Source organism: Tachyglossus aculeatus, chromosome 2, assembly GCF_015852505.1.
Source record: "Tachyglossus aculeatus isolate mTacAcu1 chromosome 2, mTacAcu1.pri, whole genome shotgun sequence".
Taxonomy (NCBI): Eukaryota; Metazoa; Chordata; class Mammalia; order Monotremata; family Tachyglossidae; genus Tachyglossus; species Tachyglossus aculeatus.
Window position 1 is genome coordinate 107,932,877 of NC_052067.1, and position 13,959 is coordinate 107,946,835.

General features: G+C 45.9%; 1 protein-coding gene across 1 annotated transcript in view; it reads left to right on the plus strand.

Annotated features, from left to right (window-relative positions):
- Positions 1-10,363: 10,363 nt before the first annotated feature.
- Positions 10,364-13,959, plus strand: part of SUGT1 (SGT1 homolog, MIS12 kinetochore complex assembly cochaperone) — a 59,480-nt gene continuing 55,884 nt past the window's right edge. Inside the window, exons 1-2 of the mRNA XM_038768460.1 lie at positions 10,364-10,432; positions 10,555-10,618. Of these exons, the coding sequence (XP_038624388.1) occupies positions 10,377-10,432; positions 10,555-10,618 (120 nt within the window). The 5' untranslated portion in view covers positions 10,364-10,376. The remainder of the gene's footprint in view (positions 10,433-10,554; positions 10,619-13,959) is intronic.

Here is a 13,959-nt window from a genome sequence, read left to right on the forward strand (position 1 = left end):
TGTCTGTGTCTCCCTTCTAGACTGTGAGCCTGCTGTTGGGTAGGTACCGTCTCTATATGTTGCCAACTTGTACTTCCCAAGTGCTTAGTGCAGTGCTCTGCACACAGTAAGAGCTCAATAAATACGATTGAATGAATGAATGAATTGATTGATTGATTGAATGAATTGATTGATTGATTGAATGGTAGTGGAGGAAAACTTAAAATAGAAAAAAATAACTATCCTTTCAATAAAACTATCCTTTCAATAAAAAAAAGGTCTAGAATGCACTTTAGAAGGAAAATGATAGAATTGGAGAGGGACATGAAGAGGAAAAGTAAGAAAGAACACATAAACAAGGGTAGGAGGAAATCCATTATTTAGACAAGGCAAAAAATAGTCCCATAAGAATAAGGATAACGACCACTTAGTTGCAGAAGGAAATGTGCTTAATTTATCTCGAGACACATGTTAGAAAAAGAAAGGAAATGTCTTGTTTGCAAAGATTATTAGATTTGAGTACCTAAGGTATCGGGCCAGTTTTTCATTTTAAGCATGGGAGGAAGCTTGGGGCCTGCTTTCTTGGGGTAGGGAGAGAGACACACACAGAGAATCTCTGACAGAGACATAGAGAAAAGATAGAGGCACAATACGCAGCAGGATAAGACAGAGATAAAAGAGACAGCTCCAACTAAATGCAGAGAATTGTTTTATGCGCTTAGGGAAACAACCCCAGAAGACATTACAGTCTAGAAGACTAACAGTCCTAAATGGACAGATATGCAACAGTTAAAAGAACAGCATGGGAAGCGGTGGTGGCCTTGTGGAATGAGCTCGGGTCAGAAGACCTGAGTTCTAATCCTGGAAATGCCATTTGCCTACTGGGTGACCTTGGGCAAGTTACTTGACTTCTCTGCACCTCAGTTTCTTCAATGGTAAAAGAGGGATTCAATACCTGTTATACCCGTTCTACCTTGTACTTAGACTGTGAACCCCACGTGTGACAGGGACTGTGTCCGATCTGATTAGTTTGTATCTACCCCAGTGCTTAGAACAGTGCCTGACCTTCCCAAGCGCTTAGTACAGGGCTCTGCACACAGTAAGCGCTCAATAAATACAATTGAATGAATGAATAGTAAGTGTTTAACAAATACCATAAAAATGCATAAAATTAAATCGCAGAGATAACTAAAATCGTCTACAAGTAAGAACATGCTGAGGTGACTAAAGAGAAGGCATGGTTAGGATAGTGGCAAAAGGAATAATGGAATACCTCCTGGAGTCTTTTTAGGGGGGGTCCGCAGGAGGGGAAAGTAGGGGAAATCGGGTTTGGCAAGGCTGAAGTTGGAAAGGGCTGTCTGGGCTGATCGTGTGGAAATATGTACTCTTCCAAGCACTTAGTACAGTGTTCTGCACACAGTCAGCACTGAATAAATGCGATTGAAATTTTTGTTGTCACTTCTCTCAGTCAAGGATTGCATCAAAAGGGGATGAAAATAATGGCCAATCTCCCCCACCAGTGACCTCACTGCCCCTAGGAATCACCACCCACATCCCTCTCTTGCTTTTAAGACTTTTCCCACCCTGCACCCTGGGCCTGGAGCTTTTTTCCTTTCCAGCTCATTCCCCTAATTCCCATCTCAAACAGCTCTTGAAGCCCCCACCTTCCTCAAAGTTGTTCCTTACCGCTTTCCCCTCGATCCACACTGTCTGAACATGCAGTTCCTATGATTCACCCTTCTACTCTCCGGGCCCGAAAATTCTTGCCCCATTGCTTGTTCAGAATCAGAATAATTGCGTTAATGTATTTGAGGTTTGCACAGTCGTTTGCATGCCCTTTTACGTTTAGAGGTGTTTTTTTTCTGAAAAGGGGCTGTGACTCATGACTTTTCGGTCATGAGAATTAAAAATAGCCCTGGGAGCCGCAGATGGCAAAAGCACAACCAAGGGCAGTGTTCACAGTGAGCAAGAGACTTTCAGTCACACATCGCCTTCTCAGCCACATTACTACAGAGATCAAGTTCACAAACAGCAGCATTTTCTTCAAACACTGAAGAATACAGATACATATATAAACCCAGGTCAATGCAGTCTTAGACTATAAACTCCCCGAGGGCAAGGAGTGACTCGTATTTGATCTATACAATGCCTGGCTTGTGTTTGAGCAATGAGGCCAGTACCGGGTCTCACATTGGCCATTTAATAATAATAATAATGGCATTTATTAAGTGCTTACTATGTGCAAAGCACTGTTCTAAGCGCTGGGGAGGTTACAAGGTGATCAGGTTGTCCCACGGGGGGCTCACAGTCTTCACCCCCATTTTACAGATGAGGGAACTGAGGCACAGAGAAGTTAAGTGACTTGCCCAAAGTCACACAGCTGACAATTGGCGGAGCTGGAATTTGAACCCATGACCTTTGACTCCAAAGCCCAGGCTCTTTCCACTGAGCCACGCTACTTCTCTGTCACACAAGCACACATAGGTAAAATGTCAGAATGTGAAGGGCATGGCCTCGTGGAAAGAGCACGAGGCTGGGAGTCCGAGGATGTGGGTTCTAATCTCCGCTCTGCCACGGGTCTGCTGTGTGACCTTGGGCAAGTCACTTTATTTCTCTGTGTCTCAGTTACCTCATCTGTAAAATGGAGATTAAGACTGTGAGCTCCGTGTGTGACAGGGACTGCGTCCAACCTTAGAACAGTTCTTGGCACATAGTAAGCACTAACAAATACCATGTTTTTAATTATTATTATTAGCAGTTCTACATACCTGCTCATGTATGCATGCACATATATTTATATGCACACATAGACACACTCACAGCCAGAGATGTGTGGCTACAGTGCTTTCTGAACAATAAACCATTATCAATAACAGCCTCAATTGGGGGTAGAAGAGAGATTGCAAGAAGTACAATCAATCAATCACATTTGTCAAGCATTGTGCTAAGAGCTTGGAAGATGACAACAAGCCTCCTCCAACCTGACTGCCCAGGGCAGGGGGGCAGGCGGCAAGGTTGTGACAGTGAGGTGACAGTGAAGGTGAGGAGTTCTTTGGATTTCTGTGAGCAATGTGTACAGAAATGTCAGAAACAACAGTCTGTAATAGAAAAATACAAGCTCTCTATTTCTTCCTGACCCATGAACTGCCCATGAAACACCAGCGCGCAACCGTGATTTCTCGCTAGAGTTTGTGAGCAGGGCAGGAGCAAGCAATTCCTTAGAGCAGTGCTTCGCACAAAGTAAGCGCTTAACAAATGCCATCATCATCATCATCATCAATTCCTAGCCTAATACTTGCTGATATCTCCCCTTCCTTGAAGTGATTTCTCAGTGCTCATCAAGTCAGCCTGGCGGGGTCCTTGCTTTTGTCTCAGCAGTCACGGTGCGGGCGTCTCCCCCAGACCAGCTGGAGAATCCCTGCCGCTTCAGCTGAGAAGATTTTTCAGGTTTGATCTGTCCTTTATGGCCCAGCCCTCTGTCCCTGGTTCAAGGGATGCCAGACCAGCCCATTCTGCCTTTCTGCAGACCACAGCGATTGGAAAATTCCTCCTTAGAAGGTTCCTCCTCGCCATCTAGCAAAGGGGCAAAGTCCGTCTAATTTTGCAAGCTGGGCCTTTCTAGGCTTTGCAACAGTCGACAGAGGCTTAGCAAAAGCCCAAAACAAACTTGGGGCTGGAGGTCGGTGGCCTTTGGAGAACACATTCCCAGCCTACAGGGAGCTTACAGTCTTGGACATTTGGCAGGGCAGAGAAACCTCTGCCTTGAGGAAATCACCTTTTAGAGAGACAAGGTGGCCAAATGCTGAAAGTCGTAGAAAATCACTATCCATACAGGAGTTGATAAGTCTGTGCACCTTCACCCCTCCCTGCATCCAGCCGCGAAATCACATCCCCCTTTTAGACTGTGAGCCCACTGTTGGGTAGGGACTGTCTCTATATGTTGCCAACTTGTACTTCTCAAGCGCTTAGTACAGTGCTCTGCACAAAGTAAGCGCTCAATAAATATGATTGATGATGATGAAGATGATGATCCTTCCCATTCTTCTGATTCAAAGCCCTCCTAAAAACCACCTCCTCCTTCAGGGGAAACAGAAATGTGGCCTAGGTGAAAAAGCAAAGGATTGGGAGTCAAGAGACTGGGATTCTTTGTCCCAGCTCTGCCACTTACTTTCTGTGAGACCTTGGGAAAGTCATTTAACTTAGGTCTCAGTTTCTTCACCCGTAAAATCCTCCCTCTTAGTGAGCCCCATGTGAGATAGGGACTGTGTCCGAATTCATTATCTTGCATCTCCTCTAGCGCTTAGTGTTTTTTTTTTTGAAATGGTATTTGTTAAGTGCTTAATATGTGCTAGGCACGTACTAAGTGCTGGGGTAGATACAAGCTAATCATCTTGAACACTGTGCCTCGTTCTCTCCTGTCCCACCGTCGACCCCCAGCCCACGTCCTTCCCCTGGCCTGGAATGCCCTCCCTCCACACAACCACCAAACTAGCTCTCTTCCTCCCTTCAAAGCCCTACTGAGAGCTCACCTCCTCCAGGGTGCCTTCCCAGACTGAGCCCCCTTTTTCCTCTCCCCCGCCCTACCTCCTTCCCCTCCCCACAGCACGTGTATATATGTGTACAGATTTATTACTCCGTTTATTTTACTTGTACATATTTACTATTCAATTCATTTTGTTAATGATGTGCATATAACTTTAATTCTATTTGTTCTGACAATTTCGACACTTGTCTCCATGTTTTGTTTTGTTGTCTGTCTCCCCCTTCTGGACTGTGAGAGAGAGAGGCAGGCCGAGGGCAAACACGTGGGGGCGCTCCGCTCCTGCTCTCCCTGGGGGGGTGGTGGGGGTGGTGGTGTGTGTATTTATATATTCATTCATTCATTAATCGTATTTATTGAGCACTTACTGTGTGCAGAGCACTGGACTAAGCTTTTGGGAAGTACAAGTGGCAACAGATAGAGACGGTCCCTACCCAACAACGGGCTCACAGTCTAGAAAGGGGGGGACAACAAAACAAAACATGGAGACAGGTGTCAAAATAATAATAATAATAATAATAATGGCATTTATTAAGCGCTTACTATGTGCAAAGCACTGTTCTATATATGTATCCCTCCCCCTACAGCCCAGCCCGCACCCTCCGCTCCTCTGCCGCTAACCTCCTCACTGTGCCTCGTTCTCGCCTGTCCCGCCGTCGACCCCCAGCCCATGTCCTTCCCCTGGCCTGGAATCAATCAATCAATCAATCAATCATATTTATTGAGCACTTACTGTGTGCAGAGCACTGTACTAAGTGCTTGTGAAGTACAATCAATCAATCAATCAATCGTATTTATTGAGCGCTTACTGTGTGCAGAGCACTGTACTAAGCACTTGGGAAGTACAAGTTGGCAACATATAGAGACAGTCCCTACCCAACAGTGGGCTCACAGTCTAAAAAAGTACAAGTTGGCAACATATAGAGACAGTCCCTACCCAACAGTGGGCTCACAGCCTAGAAGGGGGAGACAGAGAACAGAACCAAACATATTAACAAAATGAAATAAATAGAATAGATATGTACAAGTAAAATAAATAAATAAATAAATAGAGTAATAACTATATACAAACATATACACATATATACAGGTGCTGTGGGGACGGGAAGGAGGCAAGACGGCGGGGATAATGCCCTCCTTCCGCACATCCTCCAAACTAGCTCTCTTCCTCCCTTCAAAGCCCTACCGAGAGCTCACCTCCTCCAGGAGGCCTTCCCAGACTGAGCCCCCTCCTTCCTCTCCCCCTCCCCAACCCCCCGTCCTACCTCCTTCCCCTCCCTACAGCACCTGTATACATGTTTGTACAGATTTATTACTCTATTATACTTGTACATATTTACTATTCTGTTTATGTTGTTAATGATGGGCATATAGCTTTAATTCTATTTGTTCTGACGACTTGACACCTGTCCACATGTTTTGTTTTCATTCATTCATTCAATCGTATTTATTGAGCGCTTACTGTGTGCAGAGCACTGGACTAAGCGCTTGGGAAGTACAAGTTGGCAACATATGAGCCCACTGTTGGGTAGGGACTGTCTCTATATGTTGCCAACTTGTACTTCCCAAGCGCTTAGTACAGTGCTCTGCACACAGTAAGCGCTCAATAAATACGATTGATGATGATAATAATAATAATGATGGTATTAAGCGCTTACTATGTGCAAAGCACTGTTCTAAGCGCTGGATAGAGACGGTCCCTACCCAACAACGGGCTCACAGTCTAGAAGTTTTGTTCCCTGTCTCCCCCTTCTAGACTGTGAGCCCGTTGTTGGGTAGGTCCCGTCTCTGTATGTTGCCAACTTGTACTTCCCAAGCGCTTTAACAAATACCAACATTAATACATAACTATAATTCTATTTAGAGAAGCAGCGTGGCTCAGTGGCAAGAGCCCGGGCTTGAGAGTCAGAGGTCGTGGGTTCTAAATACAACTCTGCCACTTAGCTGGGTGACTTTGGGCAGGTCTCTTCACTTCTCTGGGCCTCAGTTCCCTCATCTGTCAAATGGGGATTAAGCTGGTGAGTCCCACGTGGGACAACCTGATAACCTTGTGTCTACCCCAGCGCTTAGAACAGTGCTTGGCATATAGTAAGTGCTTAGCAAATACCAACATTATTATTATTTATTCTGACGGCTTTGACACCCATGTACTTGTTTTGTTTTGTTGTCTGTCTCCCCCTTCTAGACTGTGAGCCCGTTGTTGGGTGGGGACCGTCTATGTGGCCGACTTGTACTTCTCTAGCGCTTAGCACAGTGCGGTACACGCGGTACCGTGTTGTTGTCTGTCTCCCCCTTCTAGACTGTGAGCCCATTGCTGGGTAGGGACCGTCTATGTGGCCGACTTGTACTTCCCTAGCGTTTAGTACAGTGCGGTACACTTAGTACACGCAGTAAGCGCTCAATAAATACGATTGAATGAATGCCCTGCACACAGGAAACGCTCAGTCAATACGGCAAGTGGCGGAGCGGGATTGGAACCCATGACCTCTGACTTCCGAGCCCGGGCTCTTTCCACTAAACCACGTTGCTTCCTTTAAGATCATCATGGGCAGGGAATGTGTCTGTTTATTGTTCTGTTGTACTGTCCTAATGATAATAATAATAATAATAATAATAATAATGATAATAATAATAAATGTTGGTATTTGTTAAGTGCTTACTATGTGCAAGGCACTGTTCTAAGCGCTGGGGTAGATACAAGGTAAGCAGGTTGTCCCATGTGGGACTCACAGTCTTCATCCCCATTTTATAGATGAGGGAACTGAGGCCCAGAGAAGTTAAGTGACTTGCCCAAAGCTGCACAGCTGAAAAGTGGCAGAGCCGGGATTTGAACCTACGACCTCTGACTCCAAAGCCCGGGCTCTTTCCACTGAGCCACGCTGCTTCTCCAAGCAGCAGCTTCTCCCAAGCGTTTACTACAGTGCTCTGCACACAGAAAGTGCTCAATAAATATGACTGAATGTATGAATTGAAAGCCCTTCAGAAGTCACATCTCCTCTAGGAGGCCTTTTTTCGTCCATTTCAAGCTAATCCCCGTACCACATAGCCTCACAACTGCTACTTTGATACTTCCATTTCACTGAAGAAACTAGTAATAATAGTAACAATTGTGGTATTTAAGTGCTTACTATGTGCCAAGCACTATACTGAGCGTTGGGATAGCTACAAGGTCATCAGTGTTCACAATCTCCCGTAGCTCTTAGGGACATCATATCCTAAACACTCTACTAGCTCCTAATGGTAATTTACTTTAGCTCCTGTCTCCCGGCTGTTAGATCTTCAACTCCTTGTGGGCAGGGATCGTGTTTCCTAATTCCTAATTCCTAGTGAGAGCTCACCTCCTCCAGGAGGCCTTCCCAGACTGAGCCCCCTCCTTCCTCTCCCCCTTCCCCTCCCCACAGCACCTGTATATATGTTTGTACAGATTTATTACTCCATTTTACTTGTACATATTTACATTAGAGAAGCAGCGTGGCTCAGTGGAAAGAGCACGGCTTTGAGTCAGAGGTCATGGGTTTGAATCCCGGCTCCGCCAATTGTCAGCTGTGTGACTTTGGGCAAGTCACTTCACTTCTCTGTGCCTCAGTTTCCTCATCTGTAAAATGGGGATGAAGACTGTGAGCCCCCACATGGGACAACTGGATCACCATGTAACCTCCCCAGCGCTTAGAGCAGTGCTTTGCACAAAGTAAGTGCTTGATAAATGCCATTATTATTATTATTACTATTCTATTTATTTTACTCGGTTAATATCAATCAATCAATCAATCAATCATATTTATTGAGCGCTTACCGTGTGCAGAGCACTGTACTAAGCGCTTGGGAAGTACAAGTTGGCAACATATAGAGACGGTCCCTACCCAACCGTGGAATTTTGTTTTGTTGTCTGTCTCCCCCCTTCTAGACTGTGAGCCTGCTGTTGGGTAGGGACTGTTTCTATATGTTGCCGACTTGTACTTCCCAAGTGCTTAGTACAGTGCTCTGCACACAGTAAGCGCTCAATAAATACGATTGATTGATTGATTGATTAGTCCGGTGCTCTGCGCACAGTAAGCGCTCAATAAATACGATTGATTGATTGATTGATTAGTTCGGTGCTCTGCGTACAGTAAGCGCTCAATAAATACGATTGATTGATTGATTGATTAGTCCAGTGCTCTGTGCACAGTAAGCGTTCAATAAAAAAAAAAATAATAATAATGATGGTATTTATTAAGGGCTTACTATGTGCAAAGCACTGTTCTAAGCGCTGGGGGGATACAAGGTGATCAGGTTGTCCCAGGGGGGGCTCACAGTCTTAATCCCCATTTTACAGATGAGGTAACTGAAGCACAGAGAAGTGAAGTGACTTGCCCAAAGTCACACAGCTGACAATTGGCAGGGCCGGGATTTGAACCCCTGACCTCTGACTCCAAAGCCCATGCTCTTTCCACTAAGCCATGCTGCTTCCCAAATAAGATTGATTGATTGATTGATTAGTCCAGTGCTCTGTGCACAGTAAGCGCTCAATGAATAATAATAATAATAATAATAATAATAATAATAATGGTATTTATTAAGCACTTACTAGGTGCAAAGCACTGTTCTAAGCGCTGGGGGGATACAAGGTAATCAGGTTGTCCCACAGGGGGCTCACAGTCTTAATCCCCATTTTACAGATGAGGTAACTGAAGCACAGAGAAGTGAAGTGACTTGCCCAAAGTCACACAGCTGACAATTGGCAGGGCCGGGATTTGAACCCCTGACCTCTGACTCCAAAGCTCGTGCTCTTTCCACTAAGCCATACTGCTTCCCAAATAAGATTGATTGATTGATTAGTCTGGTGCTCTGCGCCCAGTAGGCTCTCAATAAATACGATTGAATGAATGGATGAATGAATGAATGAATGAACGTATGAATGAATGGATGAACGAACGAATGAATGAATGAATGAATGAACGAATGAATGGCTGGATGACTGAACGAATGAATGAATGAATGAACGAATGAATGGATGGATGAATGACCGAATGAATGACCGAATGAACGAATGAACGAATGGATGAATGAACGAACGAATGAATGAACGAAGGAATGAATGAACGAATGAATGAATGGTGAATTGATGAATGCACGAATGAATGAATGAATGAACGAATGAATGAATGGTGAATTGATGAATGCACGAATGAATGAATGAATGAACGAATGAACGAACGAATGGATGAATGAATGAATGAATGAACGAATGAATGAATGAACGAATGGATGGATGGACGGATGAATGGATGAACGAACGAACGAATGAGTGAACGAACGAATGAACGAATGAACGAATGAATGAATGAATGAATGAACGAACGAACGTATGAATGAATGGATGGATGAATGGATGAACGAATGAAGGAATGAACGAACGAATGAATGAATGAACGAACGAATGAATGAACGAACGAACGAATGAATGAACGAACGAACGAATGAATGAATGAATGAACGAATGAACGAATGAACGAATGAAGGAATGGATGGATGAATGAACGAATGAATGAATGAATGAATGAACGAACGAATGAACGAACGAACGAATGAATGAACGAACGAACGAATGAATGAATGAATGTGTGTGTGTGTGTGTGTGTGTACAGCGCGGCAGCGCCCGGGTGGTCACGTGACGCGTTGGGCGGGGCGGGAGTCGATCCGGCCTTTGGTTCCCGTCAGGCCCCGCGCCAGGCCCCGCCTCCGGGCCCGCGCGCGCCCCCCCCGCCCCCCCCCGGCCCCGGGGCGGCCTCTGATTGGTCGGTGGTGGCGAAGGGCCGCTCCGCTGCGGTTTCTCCAGAAGTTTCCCCCGGGGCGGCGGCGGCGGCGGCGGAGGAATATGGCGGCGGCGGCGGCGGCTGAGGGAAGCTCCTCAGGATCAGCGGCGGGCCCGGGGTGAGGCGGACCTCCCACCCCACCCTCCCTCCCTCAGTGTGTTTTCTGTCCGTGTCCGTCCGTGTCCCCCCGTCCGTGTCCCGGCTGACGCTGTGTGTGTGTGTGTGTGCTCTCCCCGGCAGGCCGCTCCGGGCCCAGCCCCCCTCAGACCGCCGGATCGAGGAGCACCCAAGGGACGCGCTGCAGGTGAGCGACGGGGGCCGGCACTCATTCATCATCATCATAATAATAGTAATAATAATAATAATAATAATGATGGCATTTATTAGGCCTCCTCCCTTCAAGGCCCTGCTGAGAGCTCACCTCCTCCAGGAGGCCTTCCCAGACTGAGCCCCTTCCTTCCTCTCCCCCTCGTCCCCCTCTCCACCCCCCCCGTCTTACCTCCTTCCCTTCCCCACAGCACCTGTATATATGTTTGTACATATTTTTTACTCTATTTTATTTGTACATATCTATCCTATTTATTTTATTTTGTTAGTATGTTTGGTTTTGTTCTCTGTCTCCCCCTTTTAGACTGTGAGCCCACTGTTGGGTAGGGACCGTCTCTATACGTTGCCAACTTGGACTTCCCAAGCGCTTAGTCCAGTGCTCTGCACAGAGTAAGCGCTCAATAAATACGATTGATGATGACGATGATTTATTAAGCGCTTACCGTGTGCAAAGCCCCTCCCTAACCGCCGGGGAGGTTACCAACCAGGTGATGAGGTTGTCCCCCGGGGGGGCTCACCGCCCTTCACCCCCCCCCCTTTTACCGATGAGAGGCCCAGAGAAGTTAGCCTGGCCCAGTGGAAAGAGCCCGGGCTCTGGAGTCAGAGGTCGTGGGTTCGAATCCCGGCCCTGCCGCATGCCTGTGAGCCCGCTGTTGGGTAGGGACCGTCTCTATACGTTGCCAATTTGTACTTCCCAAGCGCTTAGTACAGTGCTCTGCACATAGTAAGCGCTCAATAAATACGATTGATGATGGTGATGATGTCTGCTGTGTGTGTGACCTTGGGCAAGTCACTGCTTTGCGCCTCAGTTCCCTCATCTGTAAAATGGGGATTACGACTGTGGGCCCCGCGTGGGACAACCTGATCGCCTGGTATCCCCCCCAGCGCTTAGAACAGTGCTTTGCACATAGTAAGCGCTTAACAAATGCTATTATTATTATTATTATGAGCCTTCCCAGACTGAGCCCCTTCCTTCCTCTCCCCCTCGTCCCCCTCTCCATCCCCCCGTCTTACCTCCTTCCCTTCCCCACAGCACCTGTATATATGTATAGATGTTTGTACAGATTTATCGCTCTATTTATTTTACTTCTACCTATCTATTCTATTTATTTTATTTTGTTAGTATGTTTGGTTTTGTTCTCTGTCTCCCCCTTTTAGACTGTGAGCCCCCTGTTGGGTAGGGACTGTCTCTATATGTTGCCAATTTGTACTTCCCAAGCGCTTAGTACAGTGCTGTGCACATAGTAAGCGCTCAATAAATACGATTGATGATGGTGATGATGTCTGCTGTGTGTGTGACCTTGGGCAAGTCACTTCTTTGCGCCTCAGTTCCATCATCTGTAAAATGGGGATTACGACTGTGAGCCCCACGTGGGACAACCTGATCACCTCGTATTCCCCCCAGCGCTTAGAACAGTGCTTTGCGCATAGTAAGCGCTTAACAAACGCCATTATTATTATTATTATGAGCCCCTTCCTTCTTCTCCACCTCAATCAATCGTATTTATTGAGCGCTTATTGTGTGCAGAGCACTGGACTATGGGTTTGAATCCCAGCTCTGTCACTTGTCTGCTGTGTGACTTTGGGCAAGTTTCTGTTCCTCAGTTACCTCATCTGGAAAATGGGGATTACGACTGTGAGCCCCGCATGGGACAACCTGATCACCTCGTATTCCCCCCAGCGCTTAGAACAGTGCTTTGCACATAGTAAGCGCTTAACAAACGCCATTATTATTATTATTATTATTATTATTATTATTATTATTATTATGAGCCCCTTCCTTCTTCTCCCCCTCAATCGATCAATCAATCGTATTTATTGAGCGCTTACTGTGTGCAGAGCACTGGACTAAGCGCTTAGGAAGTACAAGTTGGCAACAACTCGTCCCCCTCTCCACCCCCCCATCTTACCTCCTTCCCTTCCGCACAGCACCTGTATATATGTTTGTACATATTTATTACTCTATCTTACCTGTACATATTTATTCTATTTATTTTATTTTGTTAGTATGTTTGGTTTTGTTCTCTGTCTCCCCCTTCTAGACTGTGAGCCCGCTGTTGGGTAGGGACTGTCTCTATGTGTTGCCGACTTGTACTTCCCAAGCGCTTAGTCCAGTGCTCTGCACACAGTAAGCGCTCAATAAATACGATTGATTGATTGATTGTACTTCCCAAGCGCTTAGTACAGTGCTCTGCACACAGTAAGCGCTCAATAAATACGATTGACTCCAAAGCCCGGGCTGTATATACTGAGCCACGCTGCTTCTCATTCATTCCATCGTATCGATTGAGCGCCGACTGTGTGCAAAGTATTCAGTCAGTCGGTCGTGTTGATTGAGCGCTTACTGTGTGCGGAGCACTGTACTAGGCGCTTGGGAAGGACAAGTCGGTGACATCTAGAGACGGTCCCTACCCAACAACAGGCTCCTGGTCTAGAAGGGGGAGACAGACAACAAAACACAACGTGTGGACCATTATTATTATTATTACTATGTGGACAGGTGTCAAGTCGTCAGAATAAATAAAAAAAAACTAGATGCACATCATTAACAAAATAAATAGAATAGTAAATACATATATATATGTGTGTGTGTGTGTATATGCATAAATACAGGTGTTGTGGGGTGACTAAGCGCTTGGGAAGGACAAGTCGGCGACATCTAGAGACGGTCCCTACCCAACAATAGGCTCCTGGTCTAGAAGGGGGAGACAGACAACAAAACACAACATGTGGACCATTATTATTATTATTACTATGTGGACAGGTGTCAAGTCGTCAGAATAAATAAAAAAAAACTAGATGCACATCATTAACAAAATAAATAGAATAGTATATATATATATGTGTATATATGCATAAATACAGGTGTTGTGGGGTGACTAAGTGCTTGGGAAGGACAAGTCGGGGACATCTAGAGATGATCCCTACCCAACAATGGACTCTCTTTCATTCATTCATTCAATCGTATTTATTGAGCGCTTACTGTGTGCAGAGCACTGTACTAAGTGCTTGGGAAGTGCAAGTAAAATAAATACAGTAATAAATCTGTACAAACATATATGCAGGTGTTGTGGGGTGACTAAGCACTTGGGAAGGACAAGTCGGCGACGTATAGAGACGGCCCCTACCCAACAATGCGCTCTCTAAACTGCCAGCTTGTTGGGGACAGGGTGTGTCTCTGTTTATTGCTGTATTGTTGCTATGTTGTTCATTCATTCAGTCGTATTGATTGAGCACTGACTGTGTGCAGAGCACAGTACTTAGCGCTTGGGAAGTACAAGTCGGCAACATGTAGAGACGGTCCCTACCCAACAACGG